This window comes from Tachyglossus aculeatus, chromosome 2 (assembly GCF_015852505.1).
Source record: "Tachyglossus aculeatus isolate mTacAcu1 chromosome 2, mTacAcu1.pri, whole genome shotgun sequence".
Lineage (NCBI taxonomy): Eukaryota > Metazoa > Chordata > Mammalia > Monotremata > Tachyglossidae > Tachyglossus > Tachyglossus aculeatus.
The window spans coordinates 129895445-129922121 of record NC_052067.1 but is presented as its reverse complement, the minus strand read 5'-3'; the positions used below and the strand labels follow the sequence as shown (position 1 = coordinate 129922121).

The 26677-nt window shown below is 44.8% G+C and overlaps 1 protein-coding gene across 1 annotated transcript in view; it reads left to right on the top strand.

Annotated features, from left to right (window-relative positions):
- MYCBP2 (MYC binding protein 2) overlaps positions 1–26677 on the top strand; it is a 404370-nt gene that overhangs the window by 111827 nt on the left and 265866 nt on the right. Inside the window, exons 5-8 of the mRNA XM_038763035.1 lie at positions 14358–14554; positions 15567–15809; positions 16692–16763; positions 22271–22367. Coding sequence (XP_038618963.1) covers positions 14358–14554; positions 15567–15809; positions 16692–16763; positions 22271–22367 — 609 coding nt within the window. The remainder of the gene's footprint in view (positions 1–14357; positions 14555–15566; positions 15810–16691; positions 16764–22270; positions 22368–26677) is intronic.

Here is a 26677-nt window from a genome sequence, read left to right as displayed (position 1 = left end):
TTCAAAGCCCTACTGAGAGCTCACCTCCTCCAGGAGGCCTTCCCAGACTGAGCCCCCTTTTTCCTCTCCTCCTCCCCATCCCCCCTGCCCTACCTCCTTCCCCTCCCCATAGCACCTGTATATGTTTGTACAGATTTATTACTCTATTTACTTTGTACATATTTACTATTCTATTTATTTTATTTTTGATGTGTATATAGCTATAATTCTAATCAGACTGATGGTATTGACACCTGTCTACTTGTTTTGTTGTCTTTCTCCCCCTTCTAGACTGTGAGCCCGTTGTTAGGTAGGGACCATCTCTCTATATGTTGCCAACCTGTACTTCCCAAGCGCTTAGTACCATGCTCTGCACACAGTAAGCGCTTAATAAATATGACTGAATGAATGAAGTCCCAACTGTGCGCCTAGCTAGCTGCATCACTTTGGGCAAGTCACTTAATCTGTAGGGCTTGTTTTTCTCATCTTGCAAAATCTAGTAAAATAGGTTGTGAACCCTGTGCAGGACAGGAATTTTATCTTAAAACCTCTCATCCTAGCACAGAGTATGCGCGTAATAGATGTCATCATGATTGTTACATAAGTACGCCCATTTAGTGTGTGTGCGTAGCTTTTCATAGTGCTCTGTGATTCCACTGATGGGGAATTTTACTCATATATGCAGGTGTGGCTAAAATGGTTGTTGAGAGACCAGCTTTTGCGCACTGAGTACTCATAAAGACTTGCTCGTGTTTTACTGAATTTGCCATTTGCAAGGTAGTGATCATAAATATGATACCATTACTTCTAATGGTGTTTGTTAAGTGTTTACTATGTACCAAGCACCGTACTAAATGCTGAAATAGATACAAGATAATCAGGTTGGACACAGTCCCTCTCCCGGTTGGAGCCACAGTCAGAGTAGGAGGGAGAACAAGTGCCAATTCCTCATTGTACAGATGAGGAAACGGAGGCCCGGAGAAGGTAAGTCACTTGAGAAGCAGAGTAGTTCAGTGGAAAGAGCTTTGGAGTCAGAGGTCATGGGTTCAAATCCCGGCTCTGCCAGTTGTCAGCTGTGTGACTTTGGGGCAAGTCACTTAACTTCTCTGTGCCTCAGTTACCTCATCCGTAAAATGGGGATTGACTGTGAGCCCCCCGTGGGACAACCTGATCACCTTGTAACCTCCCCAGTGCTTAGAACAGTGTTTTGCACTTAATAAGCGCTTAATAAATGCCATTATTATTATTATTGTTGTTATTATTTGCCCACGATCACACAGCAGACAAATGGCAAAGACCAGGCCCGTGAACGTTCTGCTAGTCTATTCTGGCACTGTCATTCATTATGCTTAATTTCCTGATTTTCTCAAAACCTCAGTTCTTTAAAGCTATTCCTTTCTTGATTGGCACGTCCCAGCATAGTCTGCCTGCTCTGACTGTATTTTTACAGTAAGCAGTCATTGTGCTTCACACTTCCTTGGAAGCATCTCCTGAGGACCTCTGCTTATGGTAGCATTTCAGCTCACTCCAGGGCTGCATTTGGGGGGAATTTTCCAATGCTACATTCAATTTAATCCAGAGAAACCGGTCGGAGTGAACTTGCTCTGATGCTGGCCATATGCTTGCAGGAGCATGCGATCCGGTTTGGAAATTTGATGTTCGGTAGGCCCCGTTGATAATAATAATAATAATAATAATGGCATTTATTAAGCGCTTACTATCATCATCATCATCAATCGTATTTATTGAGCGCTTACTATGTGCAGAGCACTGTACTAAGCGCTTAGGAAGTACAAATTGGCAACATATACGATGTGCAAAGCACTGTTCTAACAGCTGGGGAGGTTACAAGGTGATCAGGTTGTCCCACGGGGGGCTCCCAGTCTTAATCCCCATTTTACATATGAGGTAGCTGAGGCCCAGAGAAGTTAAGTGACTTGTCCAAAGTCACACAGCTGACAATCGGCAGAGCCGGGATGATTGTGACAGGTTTTTTTGTTTGTTTTTATGGTATTCATTAAGCATTTATTGTGTACCAGGCACCGTACTAAATGCTTGGGGTAGGTACAAGTTAATCAGGTTGGACACCTTCCATCGCAGAATATCACTGTTCACTGCGATAAAATTGCTTAAGAAGCTGAATATGACAGCATCTGAGGTAAGGTCTGATCCTGGCCTGGTGGATAGAGCCCAGGCCTGGGCGTCAGGGGACCTGGGTTCTAATCTAGGCTCTGTCACTCGTCTGCCCCGTAACTTTGGCCAAGTCACTTCTCTTCTCTGGGCCTCAGTTTTCTCATCCGTAAAATGAGGAATAAACCCAGTCCCTTCTACTTAAACTTGGAACCCCAAGTGGTACAGGGACTGTGTCCAACCTGATTATCTTGTATCTACCCCAGAGCTTAGTTCAGAGTTCGGCACATAGTCAAAGTTTAACCATTATCATTATGATTATCACTACCAACCATCCTGGAGTCACTTGGGATGGGTGAGTAGAAGCAGGAAAAGTACAAATGCAATAAGAGAAGTAAATGCGAACTGCTTTGCTGCATCAGCTTTGCTGCAGGGGGCTGAGGCCACTCAGGAAGAAGCAGTATGGTCAAGTGGAAAGTGCTCGGTCCTGAAAGGACCCAGATTCTAATCCTGAGTTTTAAATCCTGCCTCTGCCATTTGCCTGTGGTGGGAATTTGGGCAAGTCCCTTAACTTCTCTGGACCTCCGTTCCCTCATCAGTAAAATGGGAACTCAGTACCTGTTCCCCCTCCTACTGAGACTGTGAGCTCCGTACTGGACCTGATGATCTTGTATCTACCCCAGGGTTTTTTTTCCTGTCAAATGTAAGCTCATGGTGGGCAGGGAATGTCAACCAACTCTTTTGTATTGTACTCTCCGAAGTGCTTAGTACTGTACTCCGCACACAGTGAGCGCTTAATAAATACGATTAAGAAAACAGAGGTATCGGATCAAATGATTATATTGTCATATTGTACTCTCCCAAGTGCATAGTACAGTGCTCTGCACACAGTAAGGGCTCAATAAATATGAATGACAAAGAATTGATCCTCAGTGCCGAAATAAAACTGAAAAGCTTTCAGGAAATCAAGAGTTTCTGTGCATTAAATTGTTTAGAAATACACCAGTCATCCAGCATGTCCTCGTCAAGTTGTGTTGTCGCCACAGAATAGCCTCAAAGTGAACTAAAGCGGTTACAGAGCCGTAGCGTTGTCCCGTCTCCTCTCGTGACCAGGTCGGTAGAAGTTGTACTTGTAGACTGTGAGCCCGTTGTGTTTGGGTAGGGACCGTCTCTATATGTTGCCAACTTGTACTTCCCAAGCGCTTAGTACAGTGCTCTGCACACAGTAAGCACTCAATAAATACGATTGAATGAATGAATGAATGAATGGGAAGCAGCGTGGTCTAGTGGCAAGAACGTGGGAAATCGGGGGACCTGGGTTCATTCATTTATTTTATTTTGTTAGTATGTTTGGTTTTGTTCTCTGTCTCCCCCTTTTAGACTGTGAGCCCGCTGTTGGGTAGAGACCGTCTCTATATGTTGCCAACTTGCACTTCCCAAGCGCTTAGTACAGTGCTCTGCACACAGTAAGCGCTCAATAAATACAATTGATTGATTGATTCATTCAGTTGTATTTATTGAATGCTTACCATGTGCAGAGCAGTGTACTAAGCGCTTGGGAAAGTACAATACAGCAATAAGCAGTGACATTCCCTGCCCACGACAAGCTCCCAGTCTAGAGTGGGGGAGACAGACATCAATATATATAAATAAAATGACAGATATGTACGTAAGTGCTTCGGGGCTGGGAGGGGGGCAGAGCAAAGGCAGCAAGTCAGGGCAACGCAAAAGGAAGTGGGAGATGAGGAAAAGTGGGGCTTAGCCTGGGAAGGCATCTTGGAGGAGACGGGCCTTCAAGAAGGCTTTGAAGCCGGGGAGAGTCATTGTCGGTCGGCTTAGAGAAGTGGGGGGCCGTTGCGTCGGACGTGGGCAAGGGGTTGGCGGGGAGACAGGCGAGGTGGAGGCCCAGTGAGAAGGTTGGCCCTAGAGAAGCCAAGTGTGCGGGCTGGATTGTAAAAGGAGAGAAGTGAGGTGAGGTAGGAGGAGCCACTAATCTTACCTCTGGTACTTGTCCTACTGAGAGCTCACCTCCTCCAGGAGGCCTTCCCAGACGGAGCCCCCCCCCCCCCCTTCCTCTCCCCATCCCCATCCCCATCCCCCCCCCTTCCTCTCCCTCCCCCCCCCCCCCCCCCCCCCCCCCCCCCGCCTTACCTCCTTCCCGGCCCCACAGCACCGGTATATATGTTTGTACAGATTTATTCCTCTGTTTATTTTACTTGTACATATTTACTATTCATTTATTGTATTTTGTTAATGATGTGCATCTAGCTTTACCTCTATTCATTCTGATGACTTGACATCTGTCCACATGTTTTGTTTCGTTGTCTGTCTCCCCCTTCTAGACTGTGAGCCCTCTGAGACGACCGGTCCCATGACACTGTGGCGACTAAATACTAGATAGATAGATATAGATATATAGTATATATAGGCCCTTCTGAGAGCTCACCTCCTCCAGGAGGCCTTCCCAGACTGAGCCCCCTCCTTCCTCTCCCCCTCGTCCCCCTCTCCATCCCCCCATCTTACCTCCTTCCCTTCCCCACAGCGCCTGTATATATGTATATATGTGTGTACATATTTATTACTCTATTTATTTTACTTGTACATATCTATTCTATTTATTTTATTTTGTTAATATGTTTGGTTTTGTTCTCTGTCTCCCCCTTCTAGACTGTGAGCCCACTGTTGGGTAGGGACTGTCTCTATATGTTGCCAACTTGTACTTCCCAAGCGCTTAGTACAGTGCTGTGCACACAGTAAGCGCTCAATAAATATGATTGATTGATTGACTGTTTGTTGGGTAGGGACCATCTCTATATGTTGCCAACTTGGACTTCCCAAGCACTTAGTACAGTGCTCTGCACCCAGTAAGCGCTCAGAAAATACGATTGAATGAATGAATGAATGAATGCCTGCTGGGTGACCCTAGCAAGTCACTTAAACTTCTCTGTGCCTCAGCTTCCTCATATGCAAAAAGATGTTGGGGGGAAGCTCCTGTTCTCCCTCCCTCCTAGTCTGAGAATCCCTTGTGAGGCAGAAACTGTGACTGATAGGATTGTGTTGTATCTCTTGTCGTAAATAGTACAGTAGTGGGCACATAGCAGCGTGGCTTAGTGGAAAGAGCCCGGGCTTGGGAGTCAGAGGTCATGGGTTCAAATCCCGGCTCTGCCGCTGGTCAGCTGTGTGACTTTGGCCAAGTCACTTAACTTCTCTGGGCCTCAGTTCCCTCATCTATAAAATGGGGATCAAGATTGTGAGCCCCACATGGGACAACCTGATCACCTTGCATCCTCCCCAGCACTTAGAACAGTGCTTTGCACATAGTAAGCGCTTAACAAATACCCAAATTATTATTATTATTATAGCGCTCAACAGATACCACAATTTTTGTATTTTCACCATTCTAGTATTTGCAAAAATGTTCTTCAATCAGTCAGTGGAATTTATTGAGCTCTGACTATGTGCAGGGCACTGTACTAAGCTCTTGAGGGGTCACAGTTCAAGAGAATTAACAGACGTGTTCCCTACCATGAAGCATCCTGGCCTAGTGGTTAGAGCACGGGCCTGGGGAGGCAGGAGGTCATGGTTTCTAATTCTGTCTCCACCACATGTCTGCTGTGTGACCTTGGGCCAGTCACTTCATTTTTTCTGTGCCTCAGTTACCTCATCTGGGGAAAATGGGGATTGAGACTGTGAGCCTCACATGGGAAAGGGAATGTATCCAACTCGATTTGCTTGTATCCACCCCAGTGCTCAGTACAGTTCCTGGCACATAGTGAGCGCTTAACAAATACCATTATTATTATTATTATTATTATTATTACTACCCTTAATGAGTTTACAGTCTGGAGGGGGAAGCAGAGACCCTTCCCTCTGCATTGACTATGCCCTTGACTGTGTAACAGAGAAGCAGCGTGGCTCAGTGGAAAGAGCCCGGGCTTTGGAGTCAGAGGTCACTGGTTCAAATCCCGGCTCTGCCAATTGTCAGCCGTGTGACTTTGGGCAAGTCACTTCACTTCTCTGTGCCTGTTACCTCATCTGTAAAATGGGCATTAAGACTGTGAGCCCCACGTGGGACAACCTGATCACCTTGTATCCCCCCCCGCTTAGAACAGTGCTTTGCACATAGTAAGCGCTTAATAAATACCGTCATTATTGTTATTATTATCATTACCCCTCAATTACTTTGATACTCATCCCAGCCCCACAGCATTTGCGTATATCATTTTGCTCTAGTTCTGTAATTTATTTTCCTGTCCGTCTTCCCCTCTAGACTGTAAGCTCCCCATGGGCAGGGATCCTGTCTACTGATTCTCTCTTATTGTATACTTTCCCAAACACTTAGCCTGGTGCTCTGCACACCTCAGTAAATTATATGAATTGATTGAGAGTAGTAAAAATGACCCAGAGACAGCAATTATGGATTCCTTTAGATGTCCAGTGTGGCACCTGGGCTATGTCCAGCCTCATAACCGAAGAGAAAATAGACACTCCCTTTGTTCTGTCTACTTTCCATTTCTTCTGAAGGTTGATGCTACATTGGCACTAATGCCCTGCCTGCCAACCTCCCAAAAGATAATATTTTCAGCTATCCTTGCACCCTTAGACAGTGCTCCACTCAGAGAGAAGAATTCAGGAGCGGCATTCAGCTCTGATGGAGATCCTGGTTGTCTGGCACATAAACTCCATCTTCTTCGGGGTAATTGTGAGTCGGACAGGATTGCAGCTCTGTGGTCCTTCAATTTGGTTCGAAGCTGGAGGCGAAACTGTTGCCACAAAGACGCCTTGCAAAGGTCTTGCTGGACTTGGGGAGAGTACAAAAGCCTGCCGTAGAAGTGATCCTGTCCTCAAGGAACTCCCAATCTAGCTAGAGATGTAGACGCAAACTAAATGAAATAATATGTAATATATAAATCTGTAATAAAATAGTAAATTGGGCAGGGAATAATAATAATAATTATGGCATTTGTTAAGCACTTACTATGTGCAAAGCACTGTTTTAAGCGCTGGGGAGGATACAAGGTGATCAGGTTGTCCCACGTGGGGCTCACAATCTTAACCCCCGTTTTACAGATGAGGTAACTGAGGCCCAGAGAAGTTAAGTGACTTGCCCAAGGTCACACAGCTGACAATTGGCGGAGCCGGGATTTGAACCTATGACCTCTGACTCCCAAACTGAGGCTCTTTCCATTGAGCCAAGCTGCTTCTCTGGGAATGTGTCTGTTGTACTCTCCCAAGCGCTTAGAACAGTGCTTTGCACATAGTAAGCACTTAATAAATGCCATCGTTATTATTACCGTGCTCCGCACACAGTAAGCGCTCAATAAATATGATGGAATGAATGAATACCAAGAGGGCAAACATCACAGTGTTTATCTGAGTGGTGCTACTATTGGAGACCCTAATGCCGGGGCTAGATGGAACGCCACTCTGACCCTGCATGGAATTTCGTCTAGGATAATTAGGGAGACAAAACCCTTCGGACAGTGGGGCTAGAATCCAGTGAACAAGCTGGGACGATTCACTTCTAGACTGTAAGCCTGGTGTGGGCAGGGATTGTCTCTCAATTGCTGAATTGTACTTTCCAAGCGCTTAGTGCAGTGCTCTGCACACAGTAAGCGCTCAATAAATACGATTGAGTGAATTAATGAAGTCTTTGGCCAAGAGAGGGTCCTCCCTCTTTTCCCAGACTTCCTACTTCTTTTCATTCATTCCTTCCTTCCTTCATTCATTCATTCATTCATTCATTCAATTATATTTATTGAATGCTTACTGTGTGCAGAGCACTGTACTAAGCACTTGGGAAGTACAAGTTGGCAACATATAGAGATGGTCCCTACCCAACAACGGGCGCACAGTCTAGAGGGGGGAGACAGACAACAAAACAAAACATGTGGACAGGTGTCAAGTCATCAGAATAAATAGAAGTAAAGCTAGATGCACGTCATTAACAAAATAAATAGAAGAGTAAATATGTACAAGTAAAGTAGAGTAATAAATCTGTACAAACATATATACAGGTGCTGTGGGAAGGAGAAGGAGGTAGGACAGTGTCACCCGTCGTCCGGGGACGGGTTCGTTCAGTGATCGGCGAGGCGAGAGAGAGAGAGAGGCTGGGGACGGAAAGCCTGAGTTTTATATAAAATTTATTCCGTGAGGCGAATTGAATTTATGTAATTGTTTAGGCGCAATAGATTGAACTTCCCTTTCGGGAAGAATAGAATCAACTAGCAATATTAGAGCTTCCCTACACAGGAGGAACACAATCATACGTTAATAGCGCGTGGGTGAGGCGGCTGGCTCTCACCCATGTGCGCTTCCCACTCGGGAAGAATCCCCTTACTTTCCCACATGGGCAGAATTCACTCCATTCCCCGCGCACGTGGTGGGCGGCCAGCTCTCACCATGTGCTCTCCCTACATGGGAGGAATCCACTCATGATTCCCCTCAGCAGCGGGGTACCTGGGTCCCACCCACGAGACACTTACCCATCCCGCGGCCCTTGCCTCAGTGTGTTGGTTCTGGTTGTAGAGCGGGCATCTGGCCTTCTGGGCAGGGAGAGACACGTGGGTTGCTCCTGATGCTGCGTGTCCTGGTGCCGAAGGTCAGAGGCGACAGGTATTTATTGCCTGTGCCCCTAGGCCATACCAGCTTCCAGCCTCAGTTTACCCAATCTCTGCCCTCCCCCCTCCTCCATACCTAATTTGATTGGCACGGGGGCGAGGGACACCTTCTGTATTCCCATCTTGGGCTGTCAATCTAGCAGATTTGGTCGTGGGGACCGTATCCCACCCTCACTTCCGAGTTCTGCCTGCTGGCCCAGGTGGGCACGAGATAGCTTTTGACCTTGAGATGGCCCGTACCCCAGGGTCACCTCGGGACAGACGGGGGGATTCATTCATTCAGTCGTATTTATTGAGCGCTTACTATGTGCAGAGCACTGTACTAAGCGTTTGGGAAGTACAGGTTGGCAACATATAGAGACGGTCCTTACCCAACAGCGGGCTCACAGTCTAGAAGAGATGACACAGAAGTGATGAAGTAGCAGTAGAGGGTGAAATCAGGTGAGTAGTTGAGAGGTCATCAGAGAAAGCCTCCTGGAAATGTGATTTTAGGAGGGCTTGGAAGATGAGGAGAGCAGCGCCTATTGGATGTGAAGAATGTAGAGTTCCTGGTGGAAAGGAGGGTTTGGGAAAGAGTTCAGCGTGAGATAGGTGAGAATGGGGCATAGTGAGTACTTTGGCTTGAGGGGAGTGAAGTGTGAAAGTTGGGGCGTAGTGGGGAAAGAATGAAGAGGGGGAGAACTGAGTGTCATGAAGCCAGTGCCCAAGAGTTTCTGCTTAGTGCAGAGAGGAATGGGTGACCAGAGGAGGTTTTTGAGGAGTGAGGAGACTTACAAACAAAAAACTTGCTTATTCATATTAATGCCTGTCTCCCCTTCTAGGCTGTAAGCTCGTTATGGGCAGGGAGCCTGTCTGTTTTTTTGTTGTATTGTACTCTCCCCAGCACTAGTACAGTGCCCTGCCTTTGTGGGGCTGACAAAAACAATCCGTGTGCAAGGGTGACGCAGAAGGGAAAGGGAGTAGAGGAAATGAGGGCTTAGTTGAGAAAGGCCTTGTGGCGGAGATGGGATGGGGAGGGGGAGAGGAAAGAGGGGGTTCAATCTGGGAAGGCCTCCTGGAGGAGGTGAGCTCTCAGTAGGGCTTTGAAGGGCTCTTTTGCCAAGGCCTGATCCTTTAGGTTGACAGTAGGTAGATACTGGAAAGACTGTTTCTATAAAGGCCCTGTGGGCAAGGAACATACAGAAGGCCTGGTTCATTAAAACATTTCTACCCTCTAGACTGTGAGCTTGTTGTGGGCAGGAACGTGGTTATTTGTTGCATCGTACTCTTCCAAGAGCTCAGTACAGTGCCTTGAATGAATGAATGCCCACTCTTTCCCATTTGTCCCTGTGAGATGCGCTTGGGTTCATAATCCTTCTGCGGGGATTACTTAGAGGCCCTTCCTTTTCCTTTTAGTCTACATAGCTCCTGGTGTTTTCCGGCTCGATTTGACCACCTGAAGCCCTTGTTCGTAGCTTGTTTTTGGTGCTCTGAAAAGACTGTAGTGTATAAGACATAGATTTATCACCATAATGCGTCAGTATATTTTACAGTATATATTAATCTTTACATTTGTAGGGAAAATGGTTTTCTACAGCACTTCTTTATGGACTTTTAAAGCTGTATAGCATTGTTATGGAAATGCAAAAGGCCTGTCATACATCAAATAGGACCCTTTAAAAAAAACCGATTATACGCACAGTTTTCAGCAATCCCCTTGCCTGTTTCCATAGTAACAAAAGCAGATGGAACCTGCTCTTTCCAAACTCCTGTATATTCTGGAGGCAGAGTATTAGAAATGCGGGTTTCTCAAATCACCCCTTGAATTGTTAGAGGCCAGCGTGATCTGACACCGATTGCTATGACAGATTGCAATTCAGGCTAAGGGATTTTTCCCAAGTGTGTTTGTCAAAACTCTTATTCTTTAGAGCCCAAGCTGCGGAGCGCTGGTGGAGGAAATCCAGACATCTCTCTGACCTTTGTCTACTTTAAATTCATTCTTATCAGATTCAATTTGGCCCTCTCCTCTGCCCCGACAACAGTACTTTTCCATCCTGATTCACTGCCGTACCCAGAGCCCCCGCCAACTGCTCCAGATATTTAACTCCCTCCTCAGACCTCCTCCCACCCCGCCAACCATCTCTTTCCTCTAATGACCTGGCCACATATTTCTTCAGCAGGATTGAAACCATGCGGCATGATATCCCTAAAATCTCCACTGCTCCTCTCCACTCCCCCCTCTTCCACCACCCTCTTCGACTCTCCCTATATTTCCTGCAGTAACTCAAAATGAGAACTCTTGCCTCCTCTGTAAATCTTCCCCTCCCTATAAGAGGGTTGGTAGGCACGGTCCCTGCCCACAAGGAGCTTACGGTCTTAGAGTGTCCTCCGTTAGATGGTAAATTCTCACTGTGCCTCATTCTCACCTGTCCCGCCGTCGACCTCTGGCTTGGAACGCCCTCCCTCTTCAAATCTGCCAATCAATCACACTTCACCCCTTCAAAGCCCTGCTGAAAGCCCACCTCCTCCAAGAGGCCTTCCCAGACTAAGCCCCCTTTTCCTCAGCTCCTCCTCCCCTCCGCATTGCCCCGACTCACTCCCTTTCCTCTAACCCCTCTCCCTGCCCCACAGCACTTGTGTATATATGTACATATCTATAGTTCTGCTTATTTCTATTGATGCCTGTTTACTTCATCATCATCAATCATATTTATTGAGCGCTAACTGTGTGCAGAGCACTGTACTAAGCGCTTGGGAAGTACAAGTTGGCAACATATAGAGACAGTCCCTACCCAACAATGGGCTCACAGTCTAAAAGGGGGAGACAGAGAACAAAACCAAACATACTAACAAAATAAAATAAATAGAATAGATATGCATAAGTGCTGTGGGGCCGAGGGCCGGGGGAGAGTAAAGGAAGCAAATCAGGGAGACACAGAAGGGAGTGGGAGATGAGGGAAATAATAATAATAATGTGTATATATCTAGAATTCTATGTATTTATATTGCTGCCTGTTTATTTGTTTTGATGTCTGTCTCCCCCTTTTTTAGTTTGCAAGTCCGGTGTGGGCTGAATTGTACTTTCTAAGCGCTTAGTACAGTGCTCTGCACACAGTAAGCGCTTAATAAATACGATTGAATGAACGAATGAAGGTCCTTGAGGGTAGGGATCATTTCATCCAACTCTAGGGTATGCTCTCTCTCAGTATAGTGTTCTCTGATGTATTGAGGGGCTCAGTCACTAGAAGTGATTGATTATCCGGTGGTTGGCCACCATTCATTCATTCAGTCGTATTTATTGAGCGCTTACTGTGTGCAGAGCACTGTACTAAGCGCTTGGGAAGTACAAGTTGGCAACATATAGAGACAGTCCCTACCCAACAGTGGGCTCACCAGTCTCTTCTCCCCCCACTTCCCCGCTGAGTCTCAGAAGTCTACGTCCTTCGCGTCGTCCGTGACTCTTCACTCGAGACTGTACATATAGCCCACAACCCTGACTCCTTCACACTCAATAAATGCCGCTGATTGATTCCTAATATCCAACCTCAGCCCTTATATTTATATTTCTAGAACACTGACGCTCATTTTTACATGTGTGTTTCATTTGTGCACTGTATGGCCTGGCAGATAGATCCTGGGAGTCAGAAGGTCATGTGGTCTAATTCCGGCTCTGTTACTTGTCTTGCTGTGTGACTTTGGGCAAGTCACTTCACTTCTCTGTGCCTCAGTTCCCTCACCTGTAAAATGGGGATTAAGACTGTGGGACAGGGACTCTGGGCAACCCGATTACCTCGTATCCACCCCAACGCTCAGTACAGTGCCTGGCACAGAGTACGGGCTTCACAAATACCATAATCATCGTTATTATTATTACTAATCACTTGGGAGAGAACAAGACTGTGAGCCCCTTGTTGGGACCGTCCCTATATGTTGCCGACTTGCACTTTCCAAGCGCTTAGTACAGTGCTCTGCACACAGTAAGCGCTCAATAAATACGATTGAATGAATGAATGAATGAATACAACAGAATTAGCAGACACGTTCCCTGCCTTTAGCTACCTATCCAATCCTTATTTTTCTTACTGTTCCTTTTTCAAGTTTTGCTTTTGTTGTGTTTCCCACTCAGTTAATAGGATATATTGAGCAACTACTGTAGCACTCTGGTGCTTAATGAATGCCACTGCTACTGCTAGTCAGTCAATCAATCAATCGTATTTATTGAGCGCTTACTGTGTGCAGAGCACTGTACTAAGCGCTTGGGAAGTACAAGTTGGCAGCATATAGAGACAGTCCCTACCCAACAGTGGGCTCACTGTCTAGAAGGGGGAGACAGAGAACAAAACCAAACATATTAATAAAATAAATAGAATAGATATGTACAAATAAAATAAATAAATAGATTAATAAATATGTACAAACATATATACATATATACAGGTGCTGTGGGGAAGGGAAGGAGGTAAGACGGGGGGATGGAGAGGGGGACGAGGGGGAGAGGAAGGAGGGGGCTCAGTCTGGGAAGGCCTCCTGGAGGAGGTGAGCTCTCAGTAGTTCATCATCAGTCGTATTTATTGAGCGCTTACTGTGTGCAGAACACTGTACTGAGCGCTTGGGAAGTACAAATTGGCAACATATACAGTCCCTACCCAACAGTGGGCTCACAGTCTAAAAGTAGTTGTCATCCTCCTCTTTGTTCTTCTCTTCTCTTCTCTTCCTCCTCATTCATCCATCCATTCAAATATATTTACTAAGCGCTTACTGTGTGCCGAGCACCGTACTAAGTGCTTGGGAAAGTGCAGTGCCACAGTAAACAGTGACATTCCCTGCCCACAGCGAGCTCACAGTCTAGAGGCGAGGAGACAGGCATTAATACAAATAAATAAAATTACCGATCTATACCTAAGTAATGTGGGATTGGGAGGCGGAGGAAGAGCAAACGGAGCAAGTCGGGGACGCAGAAGGGAGTGGGAGATGAGGAAAAGTGGGGCTTAGTGTGGGAAGGCCTCTTGGAGCAGATGTGTCTTCAGTAAGGCTTTGAAGGGGATTTGAGGACATTCATTCTCCTCCTCTTCTTCCTCGTATTATTGTAGCATTCCATAAAGTGTGCTGGAATTGTACCACTTATCTAGCGTGCGGCCCCTTGTTCCCCTCAATCTCCTCCCCACCCCCTGGGAAAATGTTACAGCTGTTGATTTCCTGGAATGTGATGCTCCACGAAGCCTAGAGAATTCCCACCAGAGACGGCCAGCAGCAAGTCGACCGCTGCTGCTTTCCGTGTTCACACTGCCCCACAGAGCGGAAGGGAGCATGGTAGGAGATTCGCAAGTTTAGCACCAGGTTAACTCGTAATCTTATGATACGGCCGACCGGGAATCCTCCGCCACACGCGGTGGGTGTTTGTGACCATGAAGTGTAAGTCAAGTTCATTGTAACTGCCAAACGCAGACAATTCCATCCGTAACTCTCGGGCCCAATCTCCCTGGACACGTCCGAGAAGTACGGATAGCTTTCCTCTGGAGCAGTGGTGAATTTCAGGATTTCTACAAGGAAATACCGTGGACAGAGGGGATAAAGTAATTGGAACAGCCGAAGCGCATCCATTTTTCCGGTCCATCGCGCCAATGTAATGGGGTTGTGTTTTCTCCACAGAGTCTCTCTTCCAGCTCCTTTTGGAAATCACCGTCCGGAGTACCGGCGTGAACGACAGCACGGGCCAGTCCCTTACGGCCCTCTCCTGCGCTTGCCTCTTCAGTCTGGTAGCCGCGTGGGGAGAAACAGGGAGGACTCTTCAGGCCATCTCTGCTATCCTCACCAACAACGGCAGCCACGCGTGCCAAACCATCCAGGTATTTTCCTGTGTGCCGTCGCCTGGAATTTTTCGCGGATTAAGGAATGAGAAGGATTGTAATTTCCGTCTCGGGACAGGGTCCCTGCTTCATTCTGCACTTACCCGACAGTTGAACTCTCACAAAAACTATTGAATCGATCAAGAGAAGCAGGGAGGCTTGGTGGAAAGAGCCCGGGCCTGGGATTCAGAGGACCTGGGTCAATCAATCAATCAATCGTATTTATTGAGCGCTTACTGTGTGCAGAGCACTGTACTAAGCGCTTGGGAAGTACAAGTTGGCAACATAGAGAGACAGTCCCTACCTAACAGTAGACTGTCTGCTGGGTGACCTTGGGCAAATCACTTTACACCTCTGTGCCTCAGTTCCCTTATCTGCAAAATGGGGATTCAGTACCATTCCTCCTACTTAGACTGTGAGCCCCATCTGGGACCTGATTTATCTTGTATCTACCCCAGCGCTTAGTACAGTGCTTGAAACATAATAAGCGCTTATCGAATACCACAATTGTAATAAATTATTTTTATTATTATCAGCTTACATTTGGTAGAGAGAAAGGGTATAATCACTAAAGCCCGGAAAGAGCCCAGGCTTTGGAGTCAGAGGTCATGGGTTCGAATCCCGGCTCCGCCACACGTCTGCTGTGTGACCTCGGGCAAGTCACTTCACTTCTCTGAGCCTCAGTTACCTCATCTGGAAAATGGGGAGGAAGACTGTGAGCCCCACGTGGGACAACCTGATCCCCTTGTATCCTCCCCAGCGCTTAGAACAGTGCTTTGCACATAGTAAGCACTTAACAAATGCCATCATCATCATCATCACTACGTCATACATGCAGATTAACACGTCAGACCTGATGAGTTTATTTTCTGTGTGCTTTGGGTTTGCTACCTAAGTATATTTTGTCTCCGTTAATTATCTCTGCTGTGAATTCATGAGATCGAGTAGTCTATTCGGTGCCTCGATTGTACTTTGTGGAAAGTGTTCTAATGCCAGTTTTTTCTTTGTCTAGGTGCCAACCATCCTAAATTCTCTCCAGAGGAGCGTACAGGCAGTTTTAGTGGGAAAAATCCAAATCCAGGACTGGTTCAGTAATGGGATTAAGAAAGCCGCTCTGATGCACCGATGGCCGCTGAAGGAAATTTCTGTGGATGAAGATGACCAGTGTCTACTTCAAAACGATGGCTTCTTTCTCTATCTCTTATGCAAGGACGGCCTCTATAAAATAGGGTCGGGATACAGCGGAACAGTGAGGGTAATGTGACTCGGTCCTAATGCTTAAAAGAAGCAGCTCAACTCATTGCTCTGATCTTTTTGTGTGCTTTGACTTTTTAGAGTAACCTCTAATTTAGTTTTACTGATGAGTAATTTGTGAACCTAATGTCAGGTGAAACCTTGCTATTTTGAGAGGTCATAAGTGCAGAAACATGTCCTGTACAGTAAACACCGTAGCCAGTGATTGCTTAGACTGAGCCAGTTAATGCCACAGTCTTATATATCAGAATAAGAAGTCCCAGTTGGATATATTTGGACTAATGTGTTTCTTTTATATGCTGATTTTTGGTTAGAATGAAATCTAAATCAGCCATGTGTCTTGGCAGCCTCTAAAACCTCAACGAGAAGTCCGTAGTGCTTCCATAGAGGGATTTCCTCTCTCTCTCATTTATTTTTTTAAATCATCACTCCCGTCATTTTTTAGTTTTAGGTTCCTTGAATTGAACGATGGATGAGTAACCAGTCACCTCCTGTTTATTCCTCTCTCAGATCAGTTTTTATTTCCGGGGTTCTTGTCATTTAGCCTATTATATTAGTCAATAGGCAGGCGCTCCAAATAATAAACGTATGGAAGCGAAGCTCGCGTTATTCTATGGCTTGCCTGCTTTAGATCGTATTATTCACGAGATGGTACCTTGGTTCTTTTCCCGTTGTAATGAGGTTCTTGTATGCCAGCTCGTTTTAACAAGATCTCACCTGTACTTGAGAATATGTGCTGTGAATGTCCTGCATCTCTATGTATTCTCGCTACCATTTCTTTCTCATGTCATCGTGAGTTAGAACGTATGGTTCCCTGTTGGCAAAGTATTAACTGTAAAATTTCACTCTAACAATCGTCACACTAACTTTTGTTATCTTTCAGGGTCATATATACAATTCTACATCCCGCATCAAAAACAGAAAAGAAAAAAAGTCTTGGTTAGGGTATGCTCAGGTAGGAGACTATCTAAAATGAAACCCTTCATTTTTTTTCCTGTAAATTAAATATATGGTTCACATTTGTTCCAAGAGAATAAATTATGTCCTGAGTTGCAAGAAGCGTAGCATCCATCCATTTTTGTTTTTCTGGCTACAATTTCATGTATAAAATGAATTTGTATTGAAAGTATTTTGGGGGTCATTCATTCATTCATTCAATCGTATTTATTGAGCGCTTACTGTGTGCAGAGCACTGTACTAAGCGCTTGGGAAGTACAAGTCAGCAACAGATAGAGACGGTCCCTACCCAGCTGCGGGCTCACAGTCTAGAAGGTGGAGACAGACAACAAAACAAGGCATATTAGCAAAATAAAATAAATAGAATAAATATGTACAAGTAAAATAGAGTAATAAATATGTACAAGCATATATACATATATACAGGTGCTGTGGGGAGGGGAGGGAGGTAAGGCGAGGGGGAGAGGAAGGAGGGGGCTCAGTCTGGGAACAGTCTTATGACCCCCTCAGTCTGGGGGTCATAAGGAAGAATAATATTTAAAAAATTTAGACCATTTATAATTTTTTCCCCAGTTTTAATAGTAATGCACTAGCAACCCTCTCACCTCTCCCAACCCCCAATCCCTTTCACTGGGGAAAAGATCAAGTTTATTTATAATGGCTTGTAAACGGCGAAGTGGTTTACAGATCTCTAATGCAGCTGCAAAATAAAAGAATTGGAACTGTATACATCTGACAGGTTGTGAGGAAAATGGATATTCAGCTAATTTAAAAAAGCTTAACCGTTCTAACCATTTTTCATATAGCTTCAGATGGCAGTGTATTATCTGCTGGCCTTTCTCCTTATTACAGCTCACTAGTTAGATGTACAGCAAGTAGTTTTTGACGGACTGTTTTCTCCGTAATTTTCCACTTTCTCTTCATGTAGTCAGCTAAATCTAGCAGTGGTAATAATAATAATAATAATGGTGGTATTTGTTAAGCGCTTACTATGTGCAAAGCACTGGTCTAAGCGCTGGGGGAGGTACAAGGTGATCAGGTTGTCCCACTTGGGGCTCACAGTCTTAATCCCCATTTAACAGATAATAATAATAATAATGGCATTTATTAAGCGCTTACTATGTGCAAAGCACTGTTCTAAGCACTGTGGGGAGGTACAAGGTGATCAGGTGTCCCACTTGGGGCTCACAGTCTTAATCCCCATTTAACAGATAATAATAATAATAATAATAATAATAATAATAATGGCATTTATTAAGCGCTTACTATGTGCAAAGCACTGTTCTAAGCGCTGGGGGGGAGGTACAAGGTGATCAGGTTGTCCCACTTGGGGCTCACAGTCTTAATCCCCATGTAACAGATAATAATAATAGTAATAATAATGGCATTTATTAAGCGCTTACTATGTGCAAAGCACTGTTCTGAGCGCTGGGGAGGTTACAAGGTGATCAGATTGTCCCACGGGGGGCTCACAGTCTTCATCCCATTTTACACATGAGGTAACTGAGGCACAGAGAAGTTAAGCGTCTTGCCCAAGGTCACACAGCTGACAAGTGGCGGAGCCGGGATTCGAACCCATGACCGGTGGTAGTGTGTCTTCACTGCTTCATCAGTCCCTGGAGAATGCCAAGGGAAGGGAATGGGACTGGTATTTAAGCGCTTACTCTGTGCCAGGCAAGGGGTAGATGCAAGTTAATCAGGTTGGACACAGTCCCTGTCCCACAGAGGGCCCGCAGGCTTAATCCCCTTTATGCAGGTGGGGAAACTGAGGCCGAGGGAAGTGACTTGCCTAAGGTCACCCAGCAGAGGAGTTGCTGAGCCGGGAATAAAACCCAGGACCTTCTGACTTTTGGGTCCGTGCTCTAGCCACTAAGTGAGCTGCACTCTCCCGTATCTGCAGCAAGGTTTCCGTAAACGTATCTGGGCTGCATAGAGGAAGGGGTGAGTAAGGAAGAGTGAAAGGAAATAATAATAATAATAATAATAATAATAATAATAATAATAATAATAATAATAATTGAAAGGAAAGCCACCACGGCCTGTTGACTGCAGGAGGGATTTTGTAATAGGTGGTAGAAACAAAGCAAGCTAGAGTAACGGGACAAGAAAATGACGCTTGTCACCGTACCAGGCAGAAAGGCATGTGATAGATTATCTTCTGGCCCATGTTCGCAAAGCTTATGGTATTCATTCATTCATTCATTCGTGTTTATTGAGCGCTTACTGTTGCAGAGCACTGTATTAAGCGCTTGGGGAGTACAAGTTGGCAACATCTAGAGACGGTTCCTACCCAACAACGGGTTCACGGTCTAGAAGGGGGAGACAGAGAACAAAACAAAACAAGTGGACGGGTGTCAAGTCGTCAGAACAAATGGAATTAAAGCTAGGTGCACAAAAGCGTGGCTCAGTGGAAAGAGCCCGGGCTTTAGAGTCAGAGGTCATGGGTTCAAATCCAGGCTCCGCCAACTGTCAGCTGTGTGACTTTGGGCAAGTCACTTAACTTCTGGGCCTCAGTTATCTCATCTGTAAAATGGGGATTAAAACTGTGAGCCCCTCGTGGGACAACCTGATTACTTTGTAACCTCCCCAGCGCTTAGAACAGTGCTTTGCACGTAGTAAGCGCTTAACAAATACCATCATTATTATCAGGAACAAAATAGAACAGTAAATATGTGCCAGTAAAATAAATAGAGTAATAAATCTGTACAAACATATATACAGGTGCTGTGGGGAGGGGAAGGAGGTAGGGCAGGGGGGATGAGGAGGAGGAGAATAAAAAGGGGGCTCAGTCGGGGAAGGCCTCCTGGAGGAGGTGAGCTCTCCGTAGGGCTTACTCATTGGCACCCTTTCAAAGTGCCAAGCACTGTTCCAAGTGCTGGGGTAGAGGCAGGTTAATTGGGTAGGATGCAGTCCTTGTCCCACATGGGGCTTGCGCGTTTATCCCCATTTTGCAGATGAAGTAACTGAGGCCATGAGAAATTAAATGACCTGCCCAAGGTCACACAGCGGGTATGTGGCGGAACCGGGATTAGAACCCAGGTCCTCCTGAATCCCAGGCCTATGCTGTTTGCACTAAGCTACAAACCGTGATCTGAATGGGTTCAGGTAAAGGTGGTAATAATAATAATGATGATGGTATTTAAGCGCTTACTATGTGCCGAGCACTGTTCTGAGTGCAGGGGAAGATACAAGGTAATCAGGTTGTCCCACGTGGGGCTCACAGTCTTAATCCCCATTTTACAGATTCATTCATTCAATTGTATTTATTGAGCGCTTACTGTGTGCAGAGCACTGTACTAAGCGCAGATGAGGTAACGGAGGCACAGAGAAGTTAACTGACTTGCCCAAAGTCACACAATTGACAGAGCTGCGATTGCAAGCGCTTAGTACAGTGCTCTGCACACAGTAAGTGCTCAATAAACACGACTGAATGAATGAATTAGAACCCATGACCTCTAAGCCCATGCTCTCTCAGGAGTTCACAATGATCCACATTTTATATAGAGGTCAGAAACCACAATTTGAGTTCCTCCAATTGAATGTCAGTGCTAATAATAATAATAATGATGGCATTTATTAAGCGCTTACTACGTGCAAAGCACTGTTCTAAGCACCGGGGAGGTTACAAGGTGATCAGGTTGTCCCACTTGGGGCTCACAGTCTAGACTCTAAAAAGTCTGATATCCAGACCACACCCATAATATTGCTTGGGTTCTCATTCATTCGTTCAGTTGTATTTATTGAGTGCTTACTGTTTGCAGAGCACCCTACTAAGCACTTGGGAGAGTACAGTATTGCAATAAACAGATACAGGCCCTGCCCATGATGGGCTTACAGTTTAGAGGGCAGGCATACATAATTTAAATCAATCAATCAATCGTATTTATTGAGCGCTTACTGTGTGCAGAGCACTGTACTAAGCGCTTGGGAAGTACAAGTTGGCAACATATAGAGACGGTCCCTACCCAACAGTGGGCTCACAGTCTATTGTCTGTAAATAAATTACAGACAAGTGATGTGGGGTTGGGATGGGGGATGAATAAAGGGAGTGTGAGCCCACTGTTGGGTAGGGACTGTCTCTATATGTCGCCAATTTGTACTTCCCAAGCGCTTAGTACAGTGCTCTGCACATAGTAAGCGCTCAATAAATACGATTGATGATGATGATGACTGAGTCAGGGTGATGCAGAAGGGAGTGGGAGTAAAGGGAAAGGGGGCTTTAGTCAGGGAAGACCTCTTGGAGGAGATGGGCCTTCAATAAGGCTTCCAAGTGTGGGGGGACAGTCGGATTTGAGGGAGGGAGGGCATTCCGGGCCACATGGAGGATATGGACGAGGGGTCGGTGGTGAGAAGGATGAGATGGATTGATGGCGTTTGTTAAGCGCTTACTCTGTGCAAAGCCGTGTTCTAAGCGCTCTCCCCCTTGCCTCCCTCTCCATCCCCCCATCTTGCCTCCTTCCCTTCCCCACAGCACCTGTATATATGTCTGTACATATTTATTACTCTATTTATTTTACTTAGTCCAGTGCTCTGCACACAGCAAGCGCTCAATAAATGCGATTGATTGATTCCCTTCCCCACAGCAACTGTATATATGTATATATGTCTGTACAGGTTTATTACTCTATTTATTTTACTTAGTACAGTGCTCTGCACACAGTAAACGCTCACTAAATATGATTGATTAATTGATTCCTCTCCCCCTCGTCCCCCTCATCCCCCCATTTTACCTCCTTCCCTTCCCTACAGCACCTGTGTATATGTATATATGTCTGTACTATTTATTACTCTATTTATTTTACTTGTACATATCTATTCTATTTATTTTATTTTGTTAGTACGTTTGGTTTTGTTCTCTGTCTCCCCCTTTTAGACTGTGAGCCCACTGTTGGGTAGGGACTGTCTCTATGTGTTGCCAACTTGTACTTCCCAAGCGCTTAGTACAGTGCTCTGCACACAGTAAGCGCTCAATAAATACGATTGATTGATTGATTCGGGCTGGTTTGTAGTAGGGAAGTAGTGAAGTGAGGTAGGAGGCGGCAAGGTGTTGAAGGGCTTGAAAGCCACCGGTGAGGAGTTTTTGTTCTCATACGGCAAGCAAACCTCATCTTTAGCCCTTCTTTCCAATGGCCACCTGCAATTAAAACTTAATTAATCTGCCTAACTGGATAGTTAAAGTGTACTCTGTCATATCTGTCCTGCAGCAAAGAACCAAGATCACTTTGAACTTCGTCAAGTTAAATGATGACTCCTTTCTCTTGTGAACCTACCTATTTTTCTACCAAATTGAATGGACGGATTTGACATTTTTTATATAGTATAGTATTACATTTCATCCCATTACTTAAAGTGCATCTGTTCCTTCCTGTATATTTAATATTTGGTAGATATATAGCTACTGTTTGTGTATTGTTATTTGGAATTTCACTTGAACGTACTGCTGCAGTTTCTGCAATGTTACTCAGTTTTGCCAGGAACTAAGTGAAATTATTTTGTAATTTCCAGGGTTATTTGTTATATAGAGATGTGAACAATCACAGTATGACAGCCATAAGAATAAACCCTGAAACGTTGGAACAAGATGGAACTGTAACTTTGCCAGGTATGAATCTCTAATATTCTAATAGATCTATCCAAGTAGATATTTGCATTTTGAGAATTTCCGTCAACATAAGGAAGCTTTACTACTATTATTGTTATTCTTATTACTACATCCTTGCAGATGGTTTGAAAAAAGCCTCAAATTTTTTTTTTTAATGTTATTAAGTGCTTTCTATACGTCTGTTCTAAGCGCTGGGGTAGATTCAAGGTAATTCAAGATAATACTCTTAATGGAACCACCGTCTTAATCCCCATTTTACAGAGGCCCCGAGCAGCGAAGTGACTTGCCCAGAGTCACATGGCAGACAAGTGGAGGGGCTCGGATTAGAACCCGCGTCTTTCCGACTCCGAGGCCTGTGCCCTGTCTTCTTGACCATGCTGCAAATATTTTTAAAGTCAGTAGGCATCGTTCTCCCGGCATGTGAATAATGAATAATAATGTGATTCCCCTCAGGAGACCCTTGGCTCAGCGTGGTGTGGGTTATTTTTCCTCCATCTGCCCCTCTCCCACATCTGCCCGGCTTTGTCCGCAGCAAAAATGTGATAAAATTATCAATGAAAAAGGCAGGGAGAGAATCTCTAGTCTGTAAGCTCATTGTGGGCAGGGAATGTGTCCGTTATATTGTACTCTCCCAAGCGTTTAGTACAGTACTCTGCATGCAGTAAGAGCTCAATAAATGTAGCTGACCGACTCGGCTTTCTCTTGCTTGAGAAGGAAGAGGTGCTAAAGGAGGAGTGAGTAGATGAGCCAGGTGACTTCTAGGATGACCAGTCAATTGTATTTATCGCCTGCATACCGAGTGCAACGCACTGTACTGAGCACTTGAGAGAATACAATATAATAGCATTGGTAGACGTGCTCCCTGCCCCCTTGGGGCTTACAGTCCAAAAAGGCTCCTGTATGAGTTAGAAAAAGAATATTTTTAGTACTCTGATTAGAGCTTAAAAACCTCTAATCTTCACCAATTTATTGGAACTTTTCCCACAACCAGAATCAGTACCCCCCAAATTAAGAAACTTTTGGTTACATAAATTTTTTTTTTTACTGATAGCAGAGAGGACTAGAAGAGTAGTAACAGTGCAGGGGATCATAATTTTAGTTTGTATTGGAATACTTTCTTGGGCCCTTAGCCCAGTTCATTTTAGACTCAATTGCTTCCCTCAGATAATAGTAATAATAATAATAATAATAATAATAATAATAATGATGTACTGGTTGAGTGCTTACTATGTGCCGAGCACTGTTCTAAGCACTGGAGTAATAATAATAAGAAGAAGAAGAATGGCATTTATTAAGCGCTTACTACGTGCAAGGCACTATTCTAAGTGCTGGGGAGGTTACAAGTAGATAGAAGGTAATCAGGTTGTCCCACTTGGGGCTCACAGTCTTAATCCCCGTTTTACAGATGAGGGAACTGAGGCCCAGAGAAGTGAAGTGACTTGCCCAATGTCACACAGCAGACAAGTGGCGGGGCAGGGATTAGAACCCACGTCCTCTGACTCCCAAGCCCGGGGCCAGTCCTGTAATACTTTGCCTGGCTGTGATAGCAGTTAAGACCCAAAAGTCTTGTTGTTGATTAATTCAGATTGCCAGGTGGACTGCTGGGTGGTTCTCTCTCTGCCTTCTCTGCTGGTAATACAATAAGTGATTAAAAAAAATAGTACTAAATTATCTTAAAGGTATTTGGGGACTGATCCAATTTCTCTATTGTTTTATGATCCCTAGATAGAAGGATAATAACAATAATAATTATGATATGTGTTTAGCACTTACTCTGTGCCAAACACTGTTCTGAGTAGAGAAGCAGCGTGGCTCAGTGGAAAGACCCCGGGCTTTGGAGTCAGAGGTCATGAGTTCAAACCCCGGCTCTGCCAATTGTCAGCTGTGTGGCTTTGGACAAGTCACTTAACTTCTCTGTGCCTCAGTTCCCTCATCTGTAAAATGGGGATGAAGACTGTGAGCCCCCCGTGGGACAACCTGATCACCTTGTAACCTCCCCAGTGCTTAGAGCAGTGCTTTGCACATAGTAAGCGCTTAATAAATGCCATTACTATTATTATTGTTATTATTACTGGGGTAAATACAGGGTAATCCGGTTGAACACAGTCCCTGTCCCACATGGGGCTCACAGTCTAGGTGGGCAGGAGTAGGATTTAATCCCCATTTTACAGATGAGGAAACTGAGGCCCAGAGAAGTTAAGTGAGTTGCAGAAGGTCACACAGCAGACAAGTGGCGGAGCCGGGATTAGAGCTCGGGTCCTCTGATTCCCAGGCCTGTGCTCTTTCCACTAGGCAATGCTAATACACAAAACCTTCCTTTTGTAAGGAAAATCTACTGTTCCTTAATTTTTAGAGAATTTTTAATACCTTAAATTTGAGTTCAGTGTTGATGTGTTTATCTGTTCATATATATTACCGTATATGTATGTATACGGTATGTGTGTGTGTATATATATATATATATATATATACTGTACACATATATACAGATATATATATATCTGTACCAACAGATGATGTGCATGCCAAATCCAGGGTCTTAGGAAGGGAAAACCTATTTTAATGCCAAATGGTTTATTCTCCTGTGTCTGAATGTAATTGTGTGTCTGAACGTTTATGTGAAAATGTATGATTCAATTTTTTAGACATGGTTGGGATGCTTCGGCAATAATGTGGTATTTTAACGCTTCCCCTCTGACGAGCGGTGTACTGAGCTCCAGGGGTGGATACAGGATCAGCGGGTTGGACGCAGCTCCTGTCTCACATGGGTCTCCCAGTCCAAGTGGGAGAGAGAACAGGCACTGAATTCCCATTTTACAGAGGAAGAAACTCTGGCTCAGAAAAATGAAGTGACTTGACCAAGGTCACACAGCAGACAAATGGCTTAGCCGAGATTAGAACCCAGGTCCCCGACACTAAGGCCTGGGCCCTTTCCCCTATGCCACACACCTTCTCGGGTGGTAAGCGACAAGTATTCTTATTTTACAAGTGGGGCACCTGTTCACAATGTTTTGAAGAAAGTTACTCCGATCACTTCGGAGATTAGAGTTTCGAACATCCCATGATGAATCCCTTGGCCACGCCTCCATCTCATTTTTGGGTGCCTATTTTAGTATGGGGCCGAGAAGACAATTTGAGAATTTCTGTCCAAAACAACTCTGGATCCTTTCAACATTCAGAAGAATATGCTCATTTAAGGCGATTTGTGTCTCCACGTGTTGCCGACTTGTACTTCCCAAGCGCTTAGTACAGTGCTCTGCACACAGTAAGCGCTCAGTAAATACAATTGAATGAATGTATATATTGATTGTATATATTGAATGTATATATTGAATGTATATATTGTACATATTGATTAATCTAGTTGATTAATCTAGTCATTTGTTGTGACTTTCCAACTCTGTCTTGTCAGCGCGTATGATGTGACTTGAAAGTTATACGTGGAGCTTCTTAGTGCTTTTGAAAATTCTGTGTTTGGGATTTATGTTAAGTGTGAAATAACCCATAGGGGAAATGTTCAGTGTTGTGCGTCCCATAAACGTGTTCTTCTGGAGGCAAAACCACAAGTCTTTTCAAGCCTGAAGGTGGTAGAAAGAAAATTATGGAACCAAAGCTTTTGCTCAGACCACCGGGTGGACGGCTGTGCCTAATCATGATTGGGAAGAAGCTACAGATGGAAATTTTAATCCTGGATCTTCCAACTTGACTCTACTACCTGTAAAAAGAAGATTTCTTTAAGTGCTGGCTCCGCACTCAACTACTCTTGAAATTTAACAAAGTTGGACCAATCTATTGTGATGGCCACCCGCCCGACCTTCATAGATTTCACCCGAGAGAGGCCTTTCCTGTCGAAGCGGGAGAATGGAATCGTTGGGATGCGGGATGGTGGTGGAAGGCTACATTTTGGGATGATAAACGACTTGTTTGTAATGGGTTTGAACTGGAATTGTGTTTTGGGTTTCTTTTTTTTTTTTTTTTAATCCTGACTTTCAATGACTTGTAGAAAATAACTTTTCAATCATTCAGAAGACTCTTTCTGGCTTGACCAGAAATGAAGAGCATTTAAAAAAAAAGCCCGGCACTTGCTTTTTTTCCCCCCATTTGGTCAGTTTTCTTTGTGTGCATGTATTGGCCATGTTGTCAGATTATTGTCTGTTTGTTGGAATAGATATTATGCTATGAATCCTCGGTTTTGGGGCCAAGCTGCCTCTGTTGGGAGGCTTTCTTATTGCTCCTCCTGCAATGCTTTTCTTTGCTTGCTCACCTTCCCACTCTCCTTTTTTTTTTTTTTTTGAATATGGTATTTATTA